We start from the raw sequence: 22293 nt of genomic DNA, 5'->3' as shown, positions 1-22293 counted from the left end.
CTGACTCCGTCTCCCTTATTGAGCCCGATTTAGTTAACTCAGTTGATTACGGCCCCAGTTTCCCCACCCGTGGGAACGAGGCTCCAGGCCGGAAGTGCCCTTGGTAGGCGGCCTCCAGGCTCCGCCCCCTCCACGCGGGCCGCCCGCCTCCCGGGTGACGCAGTTCCGGTGCGCTTGCTCCGGCTGTGTAGCCGGTCGCGTGGTGGTGACGCGGTGGCGGGAGCTGGGGCCGGGCGCTGTCCCCAGAGTGAGGGGACCCGGCGGGCAAGCGGGCGCGTGGGCCTGGCCCACGCTCCGTCCTCGGCGGTGCCTCTGCCGGCCGTCCCCTCTCCGGGGCCCCGAGAAGGCGAGCCAGGCCGCGCTCGAGGGCCCGGCGTGAGGAGGGGGCATGGCCAGCGTCCCCCAGCTGGTGGACGACCTGTGCGAGGCCCTCCTGCCGGCCGCGAAGGCTCACTATGGCCAGCGCCGCGGGAGCCGCAAGAAGGCCAAGCAGAGCCTCAAGAGGGTGGCCTACAACGTTCTGTTCACGAGCCTCTTTCAAGATGAGGCCCGCAAGCTGCAGCCCGGCCTCCCGAGACTCCCGGTGAAAAACAGGATCCTCATGCTGTCCTTTGACTTGCGAGTGAGCGGCCTGGGCGCCGAGGCCGACCGCCTGGAGGAGTTGGTGGAGGAGCTGGAGGCCGCGCATCGCCGGCCGCTGGCGGAGCTGGGATCCGTGCTGGACCTGCTGGTGCGGCTGGCGGGCAGCGGGCCCCCGCGCATGCTGCGGCGCCGGCGGGACTTCTTCTTGCACAGCCGGCCCGTCGGGAGAGACGTTCCCTACGGCGGCTACGACTGCGCCGACCTGAGCGGGTTGGAGGCGGACGTGCGGTCGCTCATCTCCGGAGAGGAGTATTTCTGTCGGGACCTGGTCCGGAAGACGCTGCAGGTGATGGAGGCGGCGCCGGGCACCGGCCTGCCCGCCATCGGGCTCTTCTCGTATGGCGACCCCTGCGGGGACAGGTTTGAGAGGGACACCCGTGTCTCGCTCTTCGGAGCCCTGGTGCACAGCCGCACGGCCGACCTGGACGTCCGCCTGGACCTGCCCCCGGTGCCGGACAGCGCAGACCTCTCCGGACTGGCCATCAAGGTAGAGTGTTTGCTTCCTGCCTCCGGCTCCCCGGGCTTGGGAAGGGCCTCGTTTGACCTTCCTTCCATCGGGGCAAAGGGAAGACAGCTGGAGTCCGGGGCACTGGCGGCTGAGCCGTGGGGCGGGGCTGCCGGTGCGGACCCCCACCCCACCCCCCTCCCGCGCAGCCCCCGGCCACGTGCCGCTTTCCTCTTGCATTTAGTGTTCAGTCACTTCTGTTCTCGAGTTGATGTTTAAATTCAAGTTCATGAAGATGAAATAAATCCGGTTCTTCCCTGCGTTTCAAGTGTTCAGTAGCTGTAGGTGGCAAAAAACATTTGTCCGTGCTGTTCGTGCCGTGTTATATGCTTTTTTCCCGGTAAGGTGGGATTTTTCCGTTATTAAGTAAATTGTCGTTTGCCTTTGCATTTTGCGGCTTTGCTGAAAGGGTGCTCTGTCATCGTTCAGTTATTCCCTTACTGTGAGGCACTTAGATTGTTTTCAATCATAATGCTACATTTTGGCGGACGTGAGTTTTTCTGTGTCTATATGAATTTTTTATGCTGGGTTCCCCAAAATGGGATTTCCAGATCAAAGACATCTTGTGAAAAATGTCATTGTAAGTTATTTTGAGGCTCGTGAGCCTCAACAAGCCTGTGTTGTGTGAAATTGAGAATTGGTAATGAATTAGTTTAATTCCTTAAATGATTCCCTAGGGGTGAAAACATGGTGTACTACTTATGTGCTTGAGAAAAATAGAAGAAGCGTTCTGTCGGGTCTTTCCCATAGAGTAAATGGAAGCGTCCCTGGAACTGTCATCCCACTCGGGTGAAATCTAGACACCACGTCCAGGTGAAATGTCCTTTTCCCTTGGCCTCCAGGTCCCTTCGAGCGTGGATCAGTCGGAAGATGAAGGGTTCCAATCAGCATCCAATCTGACTCCTGATTCCCAGTCTGAGCCGGGCGTGACTCCAGACATTGACCTGTGGGACGCTGTACTCACCTACGAGGCCAGCAAGCGGAGGTGCTGGGAGCAAGTTGGATGGTTCGTGAGCTTTGCCTTAAAATGCACAGTGCCCTTCCCTCCCACCCCCCGACCCCAGGTGAACCTGGCCTTTACTCGGAGAGCCCAGGTGGTTGGGATTAGGAACCTGGAAGTTTCAGTCAAGCTGTGTACAAGTTGTCTGCACTCTAGGGGTTGAGAGAAGTGCAGGGGGAAAGGGCTCTTGGGCCTCTGGAGGTTCCCACTGAACCAGTAACTTCTGCACATCACATTTCGCAGTCCGAGTGGTCAGTTGGCAACTGAATTACATCCTGGCCACGGTGGCTCCCAGTCTGAGGTGTCTGAGGGCGGCCTGGCAGGCTGTGTGGTCAGTGCCGGGCATGGGGTGCTGACGAGGGAACGTTCTTCACATCTAGAACGACTGAGGGTGGTCCTCTCTGGTGAGAAGTTCGGTCATCGCAGTGTTTCCCTGATTGGTGCTCTTCCCGTCCACGGCCTCTGCACACAGGACCTCTCAGTCTGTAGTGTGCTGGTGTCTCGCAACCTCCCAGAGTGGGGGTAGAGGACACATTTCCCAAATGTTTGGTCATGGGATACTCCTGTTGCATCTCATCTGCGGCATTTCTGTGGGATGCCAGTTTGGGGAGCACTGAGTGAGAGAGGTGGGGTTCACAGGGAGCCGAGTGTCTTCTGGTGCAGCCTCGGCTCCTGCAGGGTCTCCCAAGGACGAGCCCGCACTCGGGGATGTTGTGTGGGTCCTGCTCCTGCTGGGATAGCTTTCCTGGCGTGGTCATCTTCCCCCACGTGGATTCCTCCAGGCAGGGCCAGCTTCCTGCTTCCCCAAGCACCGTCGGTTTTGGTGGTTGTCTTGTCTTTGAGGGGCTTCTCTGCCCTGTGACTTCCTGTTAAGTCTTCGCCCTGTCTTGTGTGTACAAAGCAAATCTAATCACTCCGCTGTTTGCTCACCCCTCACAAGTCTAAACACTGACCATCAAGCAGCTACTACTTTCTTCCGTAAACCTTCGCTAGCGCTGTTTCATTTAGCAGTTCCCACTCTTCTAGGCTCAGTTTTGCAGGTCACTGTTCAGGAGACATGGTTGCTCAGCTGGTCAACATCCTCGTCCCTTCTTCTGAATGCGCTTAATCTCCTCAGTGTCCCCCGAAAGCAGAACTGACCCCACAGCTCCAGCGTGAGGAGTACCTCGCGGTGTCCCTTCCAGGAGGACGGCAGCCAGCGCGTTGGCCTGTGCCCCGCGCTCCCGCAGGAGACGCCCGGCCGCCTCGCGGCTGGGCACGGCCTGAGCTCACTCCCCCCAGGCTCTTCCACTGCCTGCTCCATCATAACCTGGTGCCCCAACCCCTGAGGCCTGTCACTCAGGTTCATTTGGAGAACTTGGGAACTCGTTGCAGTGAAATCCCAGCCGCCTGCTGGTTTCCTGCCGGGGGCTCTGACGAGCGGGCAGTGGAGGCTCCCTGCCCACCTGCAGCCCCTGGATTGTGAACTCTGCCCTCGCCTTGAGAACCCCCAGAGGGCCCCCGCCCCTGTGCTTCAGCCTGTGAGCCAGCGTCGGTCTCCCTGCTGCCAGGAGTCCTCTGCGTCTGTCGCCCTTTCTGGGGAAGTGGTTTCATTGATGTTAAAGGCCAGGTTCTCTGTGGGGACAGGTGTGAGTTTGTTTTCCTTCACGGACTCTCCTCCCTCAGCTCTGAGCCACCGAAAGGCTCGTGTGGCCACAGTGGTCGGGAGTTGACCCTGGAAGAGTGGGCAGGAGCCTAGCACTCAAGTGCACGGTGGGATGGCGCCCGCAGCACATGCACCCCCCTGGGGACCCCCTGGAGGGCCGTTCGGAAGGACCCTGGAGCTCCGAGTCTCCTCCTTTCCTCGAGCTCTTCCTGCCCCGAGGGAGTGTGGGCTGGTGTCGTGGCCCGGCTGGGCCCCACCTGGTGATCGGGGCACTCAGGACTGGCCTGCCCGCTTCTCCTGCCCACTCGGCTGTCCTCCACTCGGCCAGCACCACTTTCCAGGGATGGAGATCAGAGGTGCGCCACCACTCCCCCTGCCACGCCTCACGGCCTCCCCGCCTCCCCATCTGGACTGTGGACCTCCGGCCCCTGCCCTCGCCCTCCCCACACTGAGCCCCCAGCACCTGGCCCCTTTCTCTTCCTGTCTCTGGGCTTTCACACAGGCCGCTCCCTCCGCCAGGGGCGCTGCTCCAGCGTGGCCTTGCTCCCGGGGCCTTCCCACCGGGACCGTGTCCTGGGCGGTGAGTCGCGCCTCCTTGTAGCTTGTGTCTGCGCACCTGCACCTGCCCCGTGAGGACAGGACTGCGCTCGTCCTGCTCTGGCCGCTGCTCTCAGACACTTGCTCGATGAGGGAAGGAGCGCATTATGGTGCAGTGTTCGTTAAAAAGCATTTTTGGTTTTAACAAGTTCTGAGATTTTTCCTGGGCTCCTTTTATTAAGAAATTACTTTTTCCAGTGGATTTTAAAAAACGATTCTTTCATACTTTCAGTAGGGGTTGATGGCTTCCAAAGGAATATTTAAGAAGTGATACTGTCTTTTTGGCCTTTTTTGAACAGTGTGACTGGGCTGGGCAGACACTGGTAGTTCCTGAACTTCCTACAGGACCCCCATAGGCAAAGACCTCAGGGGTGGACGTGTGCCCAGAGCCACGCTCTGTGAGACCCAGCCCCCCTGATTTCTCCTGGAATTGCAGGAGACTTTTTGCTCTGTACGTTCTTTGTGCTTTTCTGGGGGGAGGGGGATAAAATGCTCGTAACATAAAATTTAACATCTTAACCCTTTTTAAGTGTACGGTTCAGTGGCATTAAGGACATTCATGTGGTGTGACCATCACCACCATCCGTCTCCAGAACTTTTTCATCCTCCCAAACTGAGACTCGGTCCCCATTACACACTCACTCCCCCTCCCCCTCCCCCAGCCTCTGGCCCCCACGCTTCTCCTTTCTGTCTCTGTGGTGTGACTACTTCAGGGACCCCACAGGAGCGGGGTCACTCAATACTTGTTCTCTCGTGACTGGCTTGTATCACTTAGCATCACGCTCTCAGCGTTCCTCCATGTTGTAGTATCTGACACGTTGTGTCAGAATTTCCTTTCTTTTTAAGGCTGGATAACAGTTCCCTCGTGTGGACGGATCACGTCTTTATCCACTCCTCTGGTGATGGACACATGCGCTGTTGTTAATGTTCTGCTCCGAGCTTGGGTGTTGTTTCCCACGTAGAGGCCATCGCGAGCGAGTGGTCAGCCGGAGGACCGCCGTGTGCCCGGAGGCGCTGGGCGGTGCGGGCATTTGCTGCTGCTTCTGGACCCTTTCTGCGCGGCGCTGTCTGACTGCCTGCCGCACGCTGCTGGGGGGCTGGGGCCGTGGGGAGTCACACCTGGTCTTAGACGTTTTATGCTCTTGAACCGCTGTTTGTCCCGCCTTCTATTCACATCTGCTCTCCGCCCCCTCTGTCCCCCACAGCCCGCCTGGCCACCGAGAGGAGCCCTACCTCACCGAGGCCGGAAGGGCCGCCTTCGACAGGTCCTGCCGGCTCTGCCAAGCGGGGCTGCAGGTGCTGGGCGGGGGCCTCCTGCCGGCCCCGCAGCCCGTCCTGGTGAAGGAGTGCGAGCTGGTGAAGGACGCGCTCAACATCCTGATTGGGGTCGTGTCCGCCACGTTTTCCCTCTGCCAGGTAAGGACACGCTCACACGCGACACACCTGGGCGCTGGGGGGGGGGGGGGGTTAGCGGCCACAGAGTCCAGGGTGGCGTGTGGTCGGGAAGCCGACTTGGCCTCCTGCCTGGTGATCGTCTTCTCGTTTCAGTTCTAAAAAGTATTAATTTATTAACATCCTTTTAAAAACTGAATAAAAGATGTTTCTTGCCATCAGTGAAAGAAGAGAAATGTACCCGTTTCCGCAGATCCTTGAGAAGTGCCGGGGTTGGGGGGCCCTCTGAGCCTTCCCTGTCGCTCTCCTGGCTGCGGGGGGCCTGGCTCAGCTGGGCAGTCGCTGCACTTTATCCAGCCTTTGCCTCTTGCTGGGTGTTTACTGAACAAAAGATATGTTTACGAGAATGAAGCCTTTTGTATGTGTTGTTCTGCAACTGCTTCTTTCGTCCTGTGCCCGGTCTCTGTCTTCAGTGTACTTCCCAGGGCTGTTCTCAGGTGGAGCGTGTGCTAGAAGCACATCCTGGGCTTGGCTCAGACACGCTCCAGCCGGCTCCAGGCGGTCCCGGTGCTGGTGCGGGTGCTGGTGCTGGCGCTGGGGTGCCCTCTGGGACGCTGTTCCAGACTCTGTGTTCATGGCCTCATAGTGTTCTGTTGTGTGAATGGTCCTTCTCTATGGAGTGGAATCAATCCTCTCTACCCTTTTTTAATTGTGGTAAAACAGACGTAACTTAAAATTTACCGTCTTACCCACTATTAAGTGTACTATTCAGTAGCATTAATTACATTCACAATGTTGTGTAATCATCCCACTATTTCCAAAATTTTTCATCTTCCCAAACTGAAACTCTGTCCTCGTTAAACACTGACTCCCCATTTCCCCCTCCCCCAGCCTATGGCACCCACCTTTCTACTTCCTGTCTCTCTGATTTTCCTCATATGAATGGAATCATACAGTGTTTGTCCTTTTGTGTCTGACTTATTTCATTCAGCATAATGTTCTCAAAGTTCATTCATGTTGTAACCAGTGTCAGAATTTCCTTCCTTTTTTAAGGCTGAAAAGTATTCCATGCATATATAGACCACATTTTGCTATCCATTCATCAAGTTGATGGACGCTTGTGTGGATTTCACCTTTTGGCTATTGTGAATAGTGCTGTGTGAACATGGGTGCACAAGAATCTGTTTGAGTCCCGGCTTTTAGTTCATTTGGATATATTCCTAGGAGTGGAATTGCTGGGTCATACAGTAATTCTATGTTTAACTTTCTGAGGAACCAACAGATTATTTTCCACCATGGCTGCACCCTTTTACACTCGCTCCAGCAGTGTCCTGGGGTTCCAGTTTTTCTGCATCCTTACCAATACTTGTTATCCCCCCACCCCTTTTTTGGTAAATAATAGCCATCCCAGTGGGTGTGAAGTGGTATCTCATTGTAGTTTAGATTTGCATTTCCATCATGACTAATGATGCTGAGCATTTATTTTTTTTAAGACTTTTTTCCCTTTTTGTTTTTAATTAATTAATTAATTAAGTCTTGGCTGCGTTGGGTCTTCGTTGCTGTGCGCAGGCCTTCTCTAGTTGCGGCGAGCGGGGCTACTCTTCGTTGCGATGCACGGGCTTCTCGTTGCGGTGGCTTCTTTTGTTGTGGAGCATGGGCTGTAGGCGCACGGGCTTCAGTAGTTGTGGCACACAGACTCAGTAGTTGTGGCGCACGGGCTTCTTTGCTCTGTGGCATGTGGGATCTTCCTGGACCAGGGCTCCAACCCATGTCCCCTGCATTGGCAGGCGGATTCTTAACCACTGCCCCACCAGGGAAGTCCTGAGCAATTTTTCACGGGTATATCTTTTTTGAAGAAATGTTTATTCTAGTCCTTTGCCTTTTTTTTTTTGGGGGGTGGGTTTAGAGAACGGAAATGTATTTTCCCATAGTTTTGGATGCTGGAGGTACAAGGTTAAGGTGCTTGCAGAATTAGTTTCTCCTGAGGCCTTTCTCCTTGGCTTTCAGACAGTTGCCTTCTTACTGTGTTCTCACATGTCCTTTGCCCATTTTTGAATTGGGCCGTTGAGTTGTAGGAGTTCTTTATACATTCTGGATATTAATCCCTTATCAGATATATGATTTGCAAATATTTTCTCCCATTCTGTAGGTTGTTTTTTTTTGTTTGTTTGTTTTTTAAATGAAATCTGCAGTTTTTTTTTTTTTAATTAATTAATTTATTTATTTATGGCTGTGTTGGGTCTTCGTTTCTGTGCGAGGGCTTCCTCTAGTTGTGGCAAGCAGGGGCCACTCTTCATCGCAGTGCGCGGGCCTCTCACTATCGCGGCCTCTCTTGTTGCGGAGCACAGGCTCCAGACGCGCAGGCTCAGTAGTTGTGGCTCACAGGCCCAGCTGCTCCGCGGCATGTGGGATCTTCCCAGACCAGGGCTCGAACCCGTGTCCCCTGCATTGGCAGGCAGATTCTCAACCACTGCGCCACCAGGGAAGCCCTGTAGGTTGTTTTTTCACTCTCTTGATAGTATCCTTTGAAGTACAGAAGTTTTTAATTTTGATGAAGTTCAGTTTATTTATTTTCTTTCTTTCGTTGCCTGTACCTTTGGTGTCATATTTAAGAAATCACCAAATTCAAGGTCTCTATGTTTCCTTCCAAGAGTTTATTGTTTTAGCTTTTAAGTTTAGATATTTGATCTATTTTGAGTTAATTTTGTATATGGTGCAGGGGGAGGGTCCAACTCAGATCTTCTGCACGTGGATGTTCTGTTTACTGAGCACCATTTGTTGAAAAGACTGTTCTTTCCCCATTGTATGGTCTTGGTATCCTTATGCATTAATTGACCATATATGTGAGTGTTTATTTTTGGACTCTGTTCTGTTCCACTGGTCTTCATGTCTGTCCTAATGTCAGTACTACACTGTTTTGTTTTTTTGGGGTGCCGTGCCGTGCAGCTTGTGGGATCTCAGTTCCCTGACCAGGGATTGAACCCGGCCCATGGCAGTGAAAGTGCTGAGTCCTAACCACTAAGGTAGCAGGGAACTCCCCAAGTTCTACACTGTTTTGATTACTGTAACTTTGTAGGAAGTTTTGACCTTGGGAGGTGTGAGTTTTTTTTAAGATTGTTGTGGTTATTCAGGGTCCCTTGCAATACCACTATGAATTTTAAGATGGTTTTTCCTATTTCTGCTAAAAACACCATTGGGATATTGATAGGGATTGCATTGAATCCATAGATCGATTTGGGTGTATTATTATTATTATTATTTTTTGGCCACACCGCACAGCATGTGGGATCTTAGTTCCCTGACCAGGGATTGAACCCGTGCCCCCTGCAGTGGAAGTGCTGAGTCTTAACCACTGGACAGCCAGGGAATTCCCTGGGTGTATTATTATCCTAACATTATTAGACATTCCAGTCCATGAACATCGGATGTCTTCGCATTTATTTAGGTCTTTAATTTCTTTCAGCAATGTTTTCTAGTTTTCACTGTAACAAGTCTTTTGCCTTCTCAGTTAAATTTATCTCTTAAGTATTTTATTCTTATATTACATTTGTAAATGGAATTGTTTTCTTAGTTTCCTTTTTTTGGATTGTTCGTTGCAAGTGTATAGAAATACAACTGATTTTTGTATGTTGATTTCATATCCTGGAACTTTGCTGAATTCGTTTATTAGTTCTAACAGGTGTTTTGTAGATTCTTTAGTGTTTTCTGTATATAAGATCATGTCATCTGCAGACAGATAATTTTCTTCTTCCTTTCCAATATGGATATTAAATTTTCTTCTTCTTACCTAATTGCTCTGGCTGGGACTTCCAGTATTATGTTGAACAGAAGTGGTGAAACAGGCATCCTTGCCTTGTTCCTTATCCTAGGGGAAAAGCTTTCAGTTTTTCACCACTGAGTGTCATGAGAGTTGTGGGTTTTTCACACGTGACCTTTATCCTGTTGAGAAAGTTCCATTCTTTTCCTAGTTTACTGAGTGTTTTTATCATGAAAAAGTATTGAGTTTTGTCAGTTTTTTTTGCATCAGCTGAGATGATCATATATAATTTTTTCCTTCGTTCTATTAATGTGGTGTATTACATTGATTTTTTAAAAATAAATTTATTCATTTATTTATTTTTGGCTACCTTGGGTCTTCATTGCTGTGTGTGGGCTTTCTCTAGCTGTGGAAAGCCGGGGGCTACTCTTCATTGCGGTGTGCGTGCTTCTCATTGCAGTGGCTTCTCTTGCTGCGGAGCATGGGCTCTAGGCACGCGGGCTTCAGTAGTTGTGGCATGCGGGCTCAGTAGTTGTGGCTCGCGGGCTCTAGAGTGCAGGCTCAGTAGTTATGGCGCACGGGCTTAGTTGCTCTGCGGCATGTGGGATCTTCCCGGACCAGGGATCAAACCTGTGTCCCCTGCATTGGCAGGGGGATTCTTAACCACTGCACCACCAGGGAAGTCCCTACATTGATTTTTGTATGTTGAACTACCCTTGCATTCCTGAGATAAAACCCACGTGGTCATGGTGTATGATCCTTTAACATGCTGATAGATTCAGTTTGTTAATATTTTATCAAGGATTTTTGCACCTGTGTTCATAAGGGATGTTGGCCTGTAGTCTTTTCCTTGTAATGTCTTTATCTTGCTTTGGCATCAGGGCAATACTGGCCTCTTAGAATTAGGAAGTGTTCCCTCCTCTTTAATTTTTGGAAGAGTTTAAGAATAACTGGTGGTAGTTCTTTAATTGTTTGGTAGGATTTACCAGTGAAGCCATATGGTGTTGGACTTTTCATTTTTGGGTTTTGGTTGACTTTATTTTCTTTAAATTATAAAATTCACATGACGTTAACAGTTACCATCTTAACTTGTTGGGAGGTGGTGTGCTGGTCCCAGCCTATTTTTTTTTTTTCAATCAATCAATTAATTAATTAATTAATTTAAGGCCGCGTTGGGTCTTCGTTGCTGTGTGCAGGCTTTCTGTAGTTGTGGCGATTGGGGGCTACTCTTCGTTGTGGTGCGTGGGCTTCTTATTGCGGTGGCTTCTCTCGTTGCGGAGCACGGAATTTGTGGTGCGCAGGCTCAGTAGCTCCACAGCACGTGGGATCTTCCCGGACCAGAGCTCGACGCGTGTCCCCTGCACTGGCAGGCTGATTCTTAACCACCGCACCACCAGGGAAGCCCCTCTATTCCCTTTTTTATTGTTTCTCTTCTTCTGTTAGTTTTGGGTTTCATTTGCTCTTTGTCTGCTTCATTAAGGTGTACGGTGTGGGTATTTATTTGAGACCGCCTTCTTGTTAATGCAGGTACCTGCAGCTGTACGTTTTCCTGTTCACACTGCTTTCACTGCATCCCACGAGTTTGGTTGCAGTCAGCCCTCTCTTAGGTCGTTTCCGTGCTCTGCGGTTGTCAGCCATATTGTGGGGAGCATGCCATGGCAGATATTTGTGTGCCTTTTCCATTATTTCCTTGGGACAGGTGCCTGGGAGTTGAATTGCCAGATCTAACGGCAAGCACTTTCTTACAGCCTCAGCCCCAAGCAGGTGTTTGTGTGCCCTCCTCAGGTAGCTTGGAAGGCTTTCTGCCTCCTGCGCCCTCTCCTGTGTGTGTCTGGGTCGGGGCACCTGGTCTTGGGGGCGCTGTGGGCAGCGCTGTGGTTGGGTGCAGGGCTGGAATGGGATGCAGCACCACGTGGGGCTCTGGATACCCGGCCCCAGCGACCTCCCCTCTGTCCTGCGCAGCCAGCTCCGGCCTTCACGGTGAAGCAGGGCGTCCACGTCTCAGGAGCGTCCCCTGAGAGCGTCAGCGGCCTCCTCTCGGAGGTGGCCGAGTGCGGGACCCACTACGCGCGCCTGAGCCACTTCTCTCTGCAGCCTGTGCTGGACGCCTCGTGCAGCGAGGGCCTCGTGTTCCAGGTACGGCCCCGCCTCACGCTGCTGCAGGCGTGCCTGAGAGCCGTCCGCAGGTCCCGCACCAGGGCCTCTGAGCACAAACAGTGTTCTCCTCGGTGACGTCCAAAACCCGTCAGTTACCCGTCAGGAGTGGGGTGGCCGGCGATTACGCCTTACCTGGCCCGTCACTTCACTGGAAGCCTGGGGCAGACGTGTTGGGGCCACGAGAGAGTGCGAGGCAGGTGTGGCCAGTGCTGGGGGCCCCGGGGGCAGGCCAGGCGGTGTGTGGGGGGCCCATGCTGCCTGTTCCCCACTGGGTCCCTGGCGTGGGGCTGAACCAGGTCCTCTTGAAAGCCTTGTCTTTGGCCCATTCGCGGGCCACAGCCCCCAGGACAGCGGGGGCAGCTGCGTGGGAGGGGCATCCAGACTGAGAGAAGGGCGCGGGCACCGCGGCGGGGTTGCCGGGGTGACGTGATGAGGCTCAGGTTCTAGGACGGGTCCCACAGGGCTGGGAGGGCGGAAGGAAACCAAGACAGGACTGCTGTGTCGGCTCTCTGGGGTGTGAGGGCGGGACGGCCGTCTCCTTGCTGGTGGGTGCCTGACGTTTGTTCTGGAGTGTTCCACGCAGACCTCCTGGAACGGCGTGAGCTGAGCTGGGGCCGTGCTGCTGTGGTGCTGCCCAGGACACGTGTGTCCTCGAGACCCCAGTGATCTGAGCAGCCAGAGACCCTCTGAGGGCTGGCGTCTGTGCGCAGAGCCCAGCTGCTTGGGATCTGCAGGGTCCGATTTCCCGGTGCAGCTGGCCCTGGCTGCGGGGACAGGATTTGCAGTGGCCTCGGGCTCCCGGCCAGGCTGGGTGTCTGCACGTGACCCACAGATGCCCGTTCCTTGGAGCACGGAGCCCCAGGGCTGGGGGTGGAAGCCCTGCCTTTTGCCTGCACCGGCTCGCGCTCCGGTTCTGAGCTTGGTGGCAGTGCCCCAGCGCCCGGCCGCCCTCCTCCCAGCCCCCTGCCCCCTGCCCCCTGCCCCGCAGGCCTTCACCAGCGGCCTGAGGAGGTACCTGCAGTACTACCGGGCTTGTGTGCTCTCCACCCCGCCCACCCTGAGCCTCCTCACCATCGGCTTTCTCTTCAAGAAACTGGGCCGGCAGCTCAGGTGAGCCTCAGCACGGCAGCCTGGTAGCTGGACAGGGGCAGGTGTGGGGCTTGCTGGGTGGTGGGCAGCCATGAAATCAGCCCTCCTGGCGGGCGTCTGGACAGCCCCTTGACCCAGCTGAGTTCACGAGGTGCTGGGTGCTGTCTGTTGGCAGCCCACCATGCGGGTCCTGCCCAGGATCGGGGGCTCCTGCCTGACAGGCACACAGGGTGCCTACAGACAGACCCGGCCCCTGGCACCCAGGAGCCAGTTAGTAAACGCCAGGCCGAGGCCCGCTGGCAGGTGCCACCTGGAGAAGGCAGAGTGGGGGGCTGGGGCGGGCTGAGGGGTTCAGTGGGAGAGGAGTTCTTGCAGGCAGAGGGGAAAGAGTGTGGAGGTCCCGGGGCTGGAGATGGGAGCCTGGGGGCGTCTGGAGGGTGCTGTCGGGGGCCGCGCTGCCGTGTGGAGCACGGCCTGAAGCGGGGTGTCGGGGGCAAGGGCCCCGAGGGGGACTTGGCAGCCATCCAGGGCAGAGGAGGTGGCAGCCTGGGGGAGGCGGGAGAGTGGCAGGTTTGGGGAAGGGTGGTGGACTCTAGGGGAATTCAGTCTTGGCCAGACCTGGGAAGGAGGTGGAGATGCGTGGGGCGCCCTGGGAGGGGCCCGGCAGGAGGCTCACACCTGAGGTCCTTGAGGTGCAGGTGGTTTTAAAGCCAGACCATCTGGACAGGCAGAGGAGGGCCTGGGACGTGTTCTGCTCACCTTGTCTCACCGGCCTGTGTGTCCAGGTACCTGGCTGAGCTCTGCGGTGTCGGCACTGGACTCCTGGGCGCTGGGGGCGGAGCGCCCGGGGCTGCGTTCCCCACTGTGAGTCTGGGTTCCTGCTGGGTGTGGGCCTGGCCGGCGCCGGGGGACGGGCAGGGCTCCCCGCCTGCTGCCTGTGCCGTGTGCGCTGAGCCCTCGCCTTGCCGCCCGCAGGGGGTGAGGCTGCTCTCCTACCTGTACCAGGAGGCCCTGGATAACTGCAGCAACGAACACTACCCGGTCCTGCTGTCCCTGCTGAAGACCAGCTGCGAGCCCTACACGCGGTGGGGGCCGCACGGGCTCGGGGCGCCTGCTCGGCACGGGGATCAGAGATCGGGGCGGCGCGGGGAGGGCGGGATGGGGGGTTCGGACTGTGGGCTCCGGGGCGCAGCTCTCTACCCCCGTGGGTGCCACCCGCCTCACCACTGGCCCACCCGCCCTGGCAGGTTCATCCACGACTGGGTGTACAGTGGGGTCTTCAGAGATGTTTACGGCGAGTTCATGATCCAGGTGAACCATGAGTACTTGGGCTTCAGAGGTAGGTGGTGGCCGGCTGCCGGCTGGGACCCCACACCCTCAGGCGGGTCAGGGCCGCGGTGAGACGCAGACCCGGCTGTCCCGTCCCGCACGTAGATAAGTTTTACTGGACCCACGGCTACGTGCTCATCTCCAAAGAGGTGGAGGACTGCGTCCCCGTGTTCCTGAGGCACGTTGCCCACGACGTGTACGTCTGCGGGAAGACCATCAACCTGCTGAAGCTCTGCTGCCCCCGGGTGAGGAGGGGTTGGCGCGCGCCACCTGCAGCACGCTGCCCGCCTGTCGCCTGCCAGCCCCGGCCCCCTGAGGCCTGGCCATCTGTCCTGAGCTCTGGGTCAGCTGTGTTGGACCAGGGGTCGTGGTGACCTCTCCCTCAGTTTCCCTTGAGAGTTTCATGAGCTCAGCTTCAGTTGAGTTTCTGGGCACTTGTTCACAGACGGGAGGAGAGCTGAGGGCATTTCAGAGGCCAAGGAGGCAGTGGGCTCCTCCCCCCGCCCTCCGCATTGGAAGCTGCCCCGGCAGGACGGGTGGGCTGCGTCGCCAGGAAGGTGGACCCAGGGAGTCGTGTGCAGGGGTCACAGGGCTTGGCTGTGCTCCATGCGGCTGAGGCTCTGTGGAAGATGGCCAGGTGGCAGCGGTCACCTGGTGGGGTGTGGACCGGCAGCCTCCGCCTGGAGGCGCTGTCTGACGTCTGAGCAGGCTGGCCAGGCGTGTGGACCTGGGGGTTCCTGGCAGTGGAAGCGCCGGTGCAGGCCGGATCAGGGGGCAGCAGCCGGCTGAGTGCAGGGCCGAGACCAGACTGGAGCGGCCGGGACAGGCTCAGGGCTGGGTGGGAGCGGCCCATGCCGGGGAGGAGACCCATATTGGTGAGCCCCCAGGAGCAGCCTAGAGGTTGGCTGCGGGGAGGTGGGGCTCTGGGGAGGGCGGGACTACATGGTGGGCTGGGCCCTGGGGAGAGGGCTGGCGGCTGGGGCAGTCCCGTCTGAGCTGACCTTAGGACGTGCGTGTGGGTGTGTCCGGCTCTTGGCGGCTTCTTCTGAAGTGTTACTTGTGGGAGCCAGACCTGGCTTCTGCCACAGGGCAGCCTTGGCCTGGGCGGAAGCCCACCCAGCCTGTGACGTCCCGGAGCCGTGGAGGATGTCAGTGAGGAGTGCAGCGTCTCCGGGGAAGCAGGCTGTCCGCGTGGGTCGCCAGAAACAGGGAGGCAGAGAGGGGTGTGGGTCTGAGTGCCTCTGGGCTCATGGCAGGTCCTCCCTCCTCGGCAGCATTACCTCTGCTGCTCCGATGTCCCCGTCCCTCGCATCTCGGTGATATTCTCCCTCGAGGAGCTGAAGGACATCGAGAAGGACTGTGCCATCTACGTGGGCCGGATGGAGAGGGTGGCGCGCCACAGCTCCATCAGCAAGGAGGAGAAGGTGAGGGGGCACCTTGGGCCACGGGCCTGGCCTTGCGCCTCCCGCTCCTCTCTCCTCCCAGGGTGGGCTGGACAGTGGGCTCCCCTCCTGCTCAGGAGGGGCAGGTATACTGGGGCCCAAGCTGTGCGCCTCCTGTGGACTGGGGAGGGGTTTGATGGAAAGTCCTTCCTGGCCCGGCACCTGGTGGGCAGCGGGGAGATGTGGGCCGGGCAGACCCCAGAGAACAAGTGGTGGGGTGGTGGGGAGCGCTGGAGGTGCAGGAGGCTGTATACCCCACTGGAGCGCCCTGGCCCGGCCCTCCGTCCCTGCGGGGAAGCCCGTCCCCTTCAGGGTGGGCATACAGGCCTGGGGCCTTGGCCCCAGATTGCTCTGGGAGAGTGTGTCGACTGCCTGGGAACCAGCCTCACCACTGTGTGGGGCGGGCACCGTGCCCCCGGAGCCCACCCGGGGTCTGAGCGGACCCCTCTCCCAGGCCGTCCCAGGGGCACGGGAGGGAGGATTAGATGCATCAATCACTGGTGGTCTTTTTCAGGAATTACGAATGGAAATTGCAAAACAAGAATTAATTGTCCAGGCCCGGGAAGCTGCGTCCAGGGTCCTGAGCGCGCTCAGCGGTGCGTGTGGCTCGGGTCCCCCTCTGTGTCGGGGGGCTGCCTGCTGGGGCTGCTCATAACGTGCCCCTTACTCTCTCGTCGCAGATCGGCAGCTGTCTGAGCGGATGGCCTTGGATGCCCAGAAGCGAGAGCAGTTTCAGAGGCTGAAGGAGCAGTTTGTGAAGGACCGGGAGGTGAGTGGGGTTGGCCCGGGGGTGGCACAGGCTCGGGGAGTCGGCCTCACCATTGGGGCCGCCGGGGGGTGTTGTGCAGCGCCGCCGGGTGGCCAGGCAGGAGGAGCTGGATGATGACTTCAGCTACGCCCGCGAGCTCCGGGACCGGCAGAGGAGGCTGAAGGCCCTGGAGGAGCAGCTGGAGAGGAAGGCCAGGTAGGCGGCCGCGGGCGCAGTGGCCACTCCGGGTCGGCCTCCCTGGGACGAGGGCACCGCGGGGACACCGTGGCTCATTTGATCTCTGTGATGGCCCTTTACCTTTTATTTTGAAACCTTTCAGGTGTACGTTCAGGCTGGAAGAGTAGTGGTCTGAACTCGGAATGTCTTCTTGCGGTCGGTTTGTGTGGATTGGGATTCAGGATCGGTCCACACACTGTGTTCCTGTCGCCTCTCTGTCTCTTTGTTTCTTTTAAGTTAAACAGCTCCTGTTTTTCTAATTTATTCTTAAACCTGTTAGCAGCTTGACAGAGAGACAGGAATTTCTCCAGCACAGTACCTGAGAGTCTGTCTCTTGCTGTGCCATCAGCTTGTCCCGCCCTCCCCTGCATTTCCCATAAGCTGGCAGCAGAGCTGGCATCTCGAAGGGGGGCCCTTTGTGGGAGGGGCTGTCCCTTCCTACTCATTGTCTCGGGGTCTCAGTTGTCCTGACCTTGGGGACGGTTTATGGAGCTGTGACGGAGCCAGCAAGTGACGAGTGCACGTGCCTCCGTGCTGTCTTGTGTGTACACACGTGTGTGTGTGCGCATGTGAGTAGATGTTATTCACCTGTTTACACGAGGAGGAAACTAGGTGTAGAGGCCGTGTCCCTGGCCTGTGGCAACCGAATTAAAAATGGCCGGTCCAGGTTTGAAACCAGTTTCCTGATGGCGAGAGGATCAAAATCGTTGGGTGTTGACGTGCCGGGCCAGCTTTGAATTAAGCAAATAAAATGTTTACACTGCACCCTGTGTACCCTTTTGCATTAACAATCAGTTCTCTGGGGTTTGCTTCAGCGGAACGGGAAGTTGCCTTTTATGCGGCTGAGGAAGCGAGGCCTTACCTCCTAGAGGGCCTGGGCAGCCCCTGGCCCCTCGCCAGTCCCTCTGCCCCAGGCTGTGTAGGCGCTCATTCTGGTGTTCACTCAGCAGAGTGAATTCACTGGGCCTGCCCGCTGGGGGCTCCTCGTCTGGGGGCCAGAAAGACCTGCCCAGCGAGGCCCCTGCAGGTGTTGCGGCAGCAGCTGCCTGGCCGGGGAAGGCGCTGGGTGTGTGGCCTGCCCATCGGGGGCCTCTGCCACGGAGAGCATCCAGCCCACGGGGCACTGGCTGGACGGTGGGGTGCCCGTGGTGACCGGTCCCCTGTCGGTGGCTCCAGGCAGGCGCTGGTGGATCATTACAGCCAGCTGTCCGCAGAGGCAGCTCGGCGGGAGCGGAAGGCGCTGTGGACGGTCCGGAGGCACAGATTGGCCGGCGCTCGGCTTCGGTTTCTCTTGGAAGATCAGAGACGCGTTCAGGTAGCACTGCCGTTCACCCGGGAGCTCTTCCCCGGCCCCCCGGGGCCTCAGAAGCCCCTGAGGTCGCACGCAGACCTTCCTGTGTGCCCGCTGGAGGAGGATGAGTAAGGCTCTCATCACGTGCTCAGAAGGGTCGTGACCGGGAGAGGCCGTGCTGCCCTCAGATGACACAGGTGGTGCCAGGCGCCAGCCGGGCTGCGAGCCAAGTGCCGCGTGAGCCCCGCCGCATCGCGGTGCCCGACAGGCGCGGGCCGTGGGGCTGTGGCTTCCACCCCCACGGCTGCCGCCGCACATCCTGCTGGTTGAATTTCAGGAGCTGCTGGAAGACATGGCTGAGGGGAAGCCCCTGGAGCCTCTGGCCGTCCTCCCGGGTGCCCGCTCCCAGGTGGGTGCCCGCTCCCGGGTGAGTGCCCGCTCCCGGGCGAGTGCCCGCTCCCAGGTGGGTGCCCGCTCCCAGGTGGGTGCCCGCTCCCAGGTGAGTGCCCGCTCCCGGGTGAGTGCCCGCTCCCGGGCGAGTGCCCGCTCCCAGGTGGGTGCCCGCTCCCAGGTGGGTGCCCGCTCCCAGGTGAGTGCCCGCTCCCGGGCGAGTGCCTGCTCCCAGGTGGGTGCCCGCTCCCAGGTGAGTGCCCGCTCCCGGGCGAGGGGCCGGGGCAGGGTCCAGGGCACGTAGGGTGGGGCTCGGAGCTGGCTGCCCCGTGCCTGGCCTGTGTCCCCACTGCCCCCCTAGCGTGGGTTTTGGTGCTGGTTGCAGAACTGAACCTGGGGGACAGAGCCAGATAATGGGAGGGATCAACACGCACTTGTGTTTCAGGCTTCCTTTCTGGGCCCTGAGCTTCCAGATGGAGGCGGCAGCTGCGATTCTGGGCGTGAGGAGCAGCACGAGGCTGCCCGGGACGGCCCCGACAGGCAGAGCGTGCTGACGCCGCGGCCCCTCGAGTCTCCGGCAGCGGGGGCCTGCGGCTCAGGGCCAGGCGCAGGCCCGCCGTCAGAGCAGGCGGAGGAGCCGGGGCCGTTCTCTGTGGGCCTCAGCATCCAAGACTTCCTGCCCGCGGCCCAGGGGGCTGAGCAGCCTGTGCTCACCAGCGCGGCCCCCGTCCTGGACGAGGCGCTGCAGACCATCGGCTCGGACCTGCCTCCCCTGGCTCCGTCCGCAGCAGCGGACACGGGGCCCTCCGGGCCACAGGAGTACGATTTCAGAACCATCCTGAGGCCGGCTGTGGCCGCCCCAGCTTCCCCAGGGGCCCTCCAGACTGCAGGAGGCAGTTTGGGCAGTGAGGGGCAGCAGCTGCGGGAGGACACTCACGTGCAGCCGGGCACGTGTGTCCCAGATGGGCGGGTGGCTCTGCCTCACACGCACCCCCCCCAGCACACCTCCCGCCAGGAGGAGAGCAGCCAGGCCACGGGGCAGCTCTGTGGGCAAGTGGCAGAGCCTGGTGTTCCCACAGAGGGTTATGCTGCTGGAATGGCCCCCTCCCGGCCACGGTGGAACGTCCACGGACACGTGTCTGATGCCAGCATCAGGGTGGGGGAGAACGTGTGGGATGTGGCCCCCTCCCGGCCACGGTGGAACATCCACGGACACGTGTCTGATGCCAGCATCAGGGTGGGGGAGAACGTGTGGGATGTGGCCCCCTCCCGGCCACGGTGGAATGTCCACGGACACGTGTCTGATGCCAGCATCAGGGTGGGGGAGAACGTGTGGGATGTGGCCCCCTCCCGGCCACGGTGGAATGTCCACGGACACATGTCTCAGTCCAGTGTGATGCTGGGGGTGCTCTCAGGGGAAGCCGAGCCCAATGTGCCTGGGCCCCCCTGGGCGCCCCCTGACCATGGGTCCCAGTCAGGCCTCAGCTTGGGAGCCCAGAGCCCTGCCCGGGAACAGGAGCCACGGCTGCCTGCAGAGACGGCCTCAGGCGGCTCCGGCGCGCAAGTGGCTGGACCTGGCTCTGGCCGTGGGGAGGAGAGCGGCCTGCAGGCCTTGCTGTCTGCGGAGGCTGCACCCGCTGCTCTGGAAGATGGTATCCCTGAGGAGCCAGGTCAGTGGGGCCCCCAGGGCTGTCCTGTGACGGGGGGCGTCCGTGAGCCCAGGAGGGGCAGGGGGAGGGTGGGTGAGAAGCTGGCTGCCCTGGGGACTTGGTGGGGCACTGCCCTGTGGCAGGTGCTGGGCCCTGATGCCCCCTCCTACCCCGTTTGTTTCGCTCAGGCCCGGGGGCGAGTGGGGACTCCCAGGATCTCTCTCCAAGTGGCCCTCCGAGCTCACAGGTCAGGGCAGACGTGGTCAGGGGTTGGGGATCGGGAGTTGGGGGAGCGTGTGCTGCTGGTGGGCCCGCTGCCCCCACCTGGCCCGTCGTGGGCAGTGAGGGCTCCGTCCTGGGACTGGGCAGCACGTGGGGGATTCCCCCTGCCCCATCCATCCTCTTCCGCACGAGGGGAACAGGCGGGTTCCTTGAGGCTGGGTTGTCTCAGGAGGGCGTGGACACCCGGAGCAGCCCAGGCCCTGGCGAGGAGGCGGCCCAGCGCTGGGACAGGGAGCAGGCCTACTTGGCGGGCCTGGCGGGGCAGTATTGCCTGGAGCAGTACCCGGACAGCTACGAGGCCATGTGTGAGTGGGCTGGCCGTGGCGGGAGGGAGCCTGGCCGGCGTGTCCCTGGTGCGGGACCGTGGTCCGTGTCACCCCTGCAGCAGAGCCTCCCGTCGCCCGCCTCCTGCACCACGGGCTTCCCCGAGCTTTCGCCCTCCCCGAGGACCCCGGGGCCCAGTCAGACGCGGACGAGAGTGCGGTGCAGCTGAGCGAGCTGCTGCCACTGCCCGTGCTCATGAAGCACTCCATCACGGCCCCGCTGGCTGCCCAGTGAGTGCCCGCCCGGCCCGCCCCGCCCGGCCCTCCTGCCCGGCCTTCCCTGCCTTGCTGGCCAGTGACGCCAGGCCCCTCCTGCCAGCGTCTCCCTGGTGAACAAGGCCGCGGTTGACTACTTCTTCGTGGAGCTGCACCTCGGGGCGCACTTCGAGGCGCTGCGGCACTTCCTGCTGATGGAGGACGGGGAGTTTGCGCAGTCCCTCAGCGACCTGCTCTTTGAGAAGGTGAGCCCCGGGTGGGGCGAGCACAGGTGGGGCTGCGGGAGGGGGTCCGGAGGCCTCGGGACACCTTGGGACACCCGTGCCCTGCTGCTGCAGCTCGGGGCGGGACAGACGCCTGGGGAGCTCCTCAGCCCGCTGGTGCTCAACTCCGTGCTGAGCAAGGCCCTGCAGTACAGCCTGCACGGCGACACCCCGCACGCCGCCAACCTCTCCTTCGCCCTCAAGTTCCTGCCCGAGACGTTTGCCCCCAATGCCCCGGACGTGCTGAGCTGCCTGGAGCTCAGGTACAAGGTGAGTAGGGCCCCCTTGTGCAGATGGGCGGGGGACGGTCCCGGGACGCAGGGCGTGCTAAGTCGGCTTCCCTGGCAGGTTGACTGGCCCCTCAACATCGTGGTCACCGAGGGCTGCTTGAGCAGGTACAGCGGCATTTTCTCCTTCCTGTTGCAGTTGAAGCTCATGATGTGGACACTCAAGGATGTCTGCTTCCACCTCAAGCGCACAGGTGAGCCTCGCACGGCCCTGGTGTCCCCTCAGCCCGTGGCCGTAGCTCAACACCCCCCCCCCACCCCATCCCCCCCGCAGCACGGGTGAGCCACGCGGCCGGCTCGGTGCAGTTCCGCCAGCTGCAGCTGTTCAAGCACGAGATGCAGCACTTTGTGAAGGTCATCCAGGGCTACATCGCCAACCAGATCCTGCATGTCACCTGGTGTGAGTTCCAGGCCAGGCTGGCCTCGGTGGGCGACCTAGAGGAGATCCAGCGTGCCCACGCCGAGTACCTGCACAAGGCTGTCTTCAGGTGAGGTGCGGGGCCGGGGCCGCGTCCCCCGGGTCGGGCGCGCTCACCGCAGCCCCCGCCTCGCTCCCCCAGGGGCCTGCTGACAGAGAAGGCGGCGCCCGTCATGAACATCATCCACAGCATCTTCAGCCTGGTCCTCAAGTTCCGCAGCCAGCTCATCTCCCAGCCCTGGGGCCCGGCCAGCGGCCCCCGCGGCCCCGAGCACCCCAGCTTCGCCCTCATGCAGCAGTCCTACAGCACCTTCAAGTACTACTCCCACTTCCTCTTCAAAGGTGACCCCTCCCCTGGGCCGGGCAGGGGCAGGTGGGGCGGGGGCGGGGCTGAGCTGCTCACGGACCCCCCTCCCTCCAGTGGTGAGCAAGCTGGTGAACCGCGGCTACCAGCCCCACCTGGAGGACTTCCTGCTGCGCATCAACTTCAACAACTACTACCAGGACGCCTGAGGCCTGTGTGGCGTGGCGGGTGCCTGGGCTGGAATAAAGGTGCTGCCCGCCCCACTCGTGCCTCTCTCTACCGGGTGGGGGCGGGGCCGGGGCGGGGGCAGAACGAACACACGGAGGCGAC

General features: G+C 59.3%; 1 protein-coding gene across 7 annotated transcripts; it reads left to right on the top strand.

The window, feature by feature from the left end:
* The first annotated feature begins 215 nt into the window (after window positions 1–215).
* Window positions 216–22221, top strand: TUBGCP6 (tubulin gamma complex associated protein 6). 7 transcript variants are annotated; one of them, XM_036865135.1, is made up of 25 exons: window positions 222–1129; window positions 1990–2153; window positions 5595–5805; window positions 11501–11674; window positions 12684–12805; window positions 13570–13648; window positions 13760–13869; window positions 14032–14123; window positions 14219–14358; window positions 15388–15537; window positions 16070–16151; window positions 16236–16324; window positions 16404–16519; window positions 17717–17855; window positions 18169–18240; window positions 18667–19891; window positions 20059–20117; window positions 20322–20457; window positions 20538–20706; window positions 20795–20936; window positions 21030–21224; window positions 21381–21435; window positions 21516–21729; window positions 21802–22001; window positions 22081–22221. In XM_036865135.1, exons 1-25 carry the CDS (start codon window positions 389–391, stop codon window positions 22170–22172), a joined length of 4968 nt encoding a protein of 1655 aa, XP_036721030.1. In that variant the 5' UTR covers window positions 222–388; the 3' UTR covers window positions 22173–22221. The 7 variants fall into 7 exon arrangements, 4 of the variants coding, with proteins under 4 accessions (XP_036721030.1, XP_036721029.1, XP_036721028.1 ...); XM_036865134.1 differs by having other exon boundaries at window positions 223–1129; window positions 20325–20457; window positions 21303–21435; XM_036865133.1 differs by having other exon boundaries at window positions 224–1129; window positions 21303–21435.
* The last annotated feature ends 72 nt before the right edge of the window (window positions 22222–22293 follow it).

This window comes from Balaenoptera musculus, chromosome 10 (assembly GCF_009873245.2).
Source record: "Balaenoptera musculus isolate JJ_BM4_2016_0621 chromosome 10, mBalMus1.pri.v3, whole genome shotgun sequence".
NCBI classification, from domain to species: domain Eukaryota; kingdom Metazoa; phylum Chordata; class Mammalia; order Artiodactyla; family Balaenopteridae; genus Balaenoptera; species Balaenoptera musculus.
This window is presented reverse-complemented; position numbering and strand designations above follow the sequence as displayed.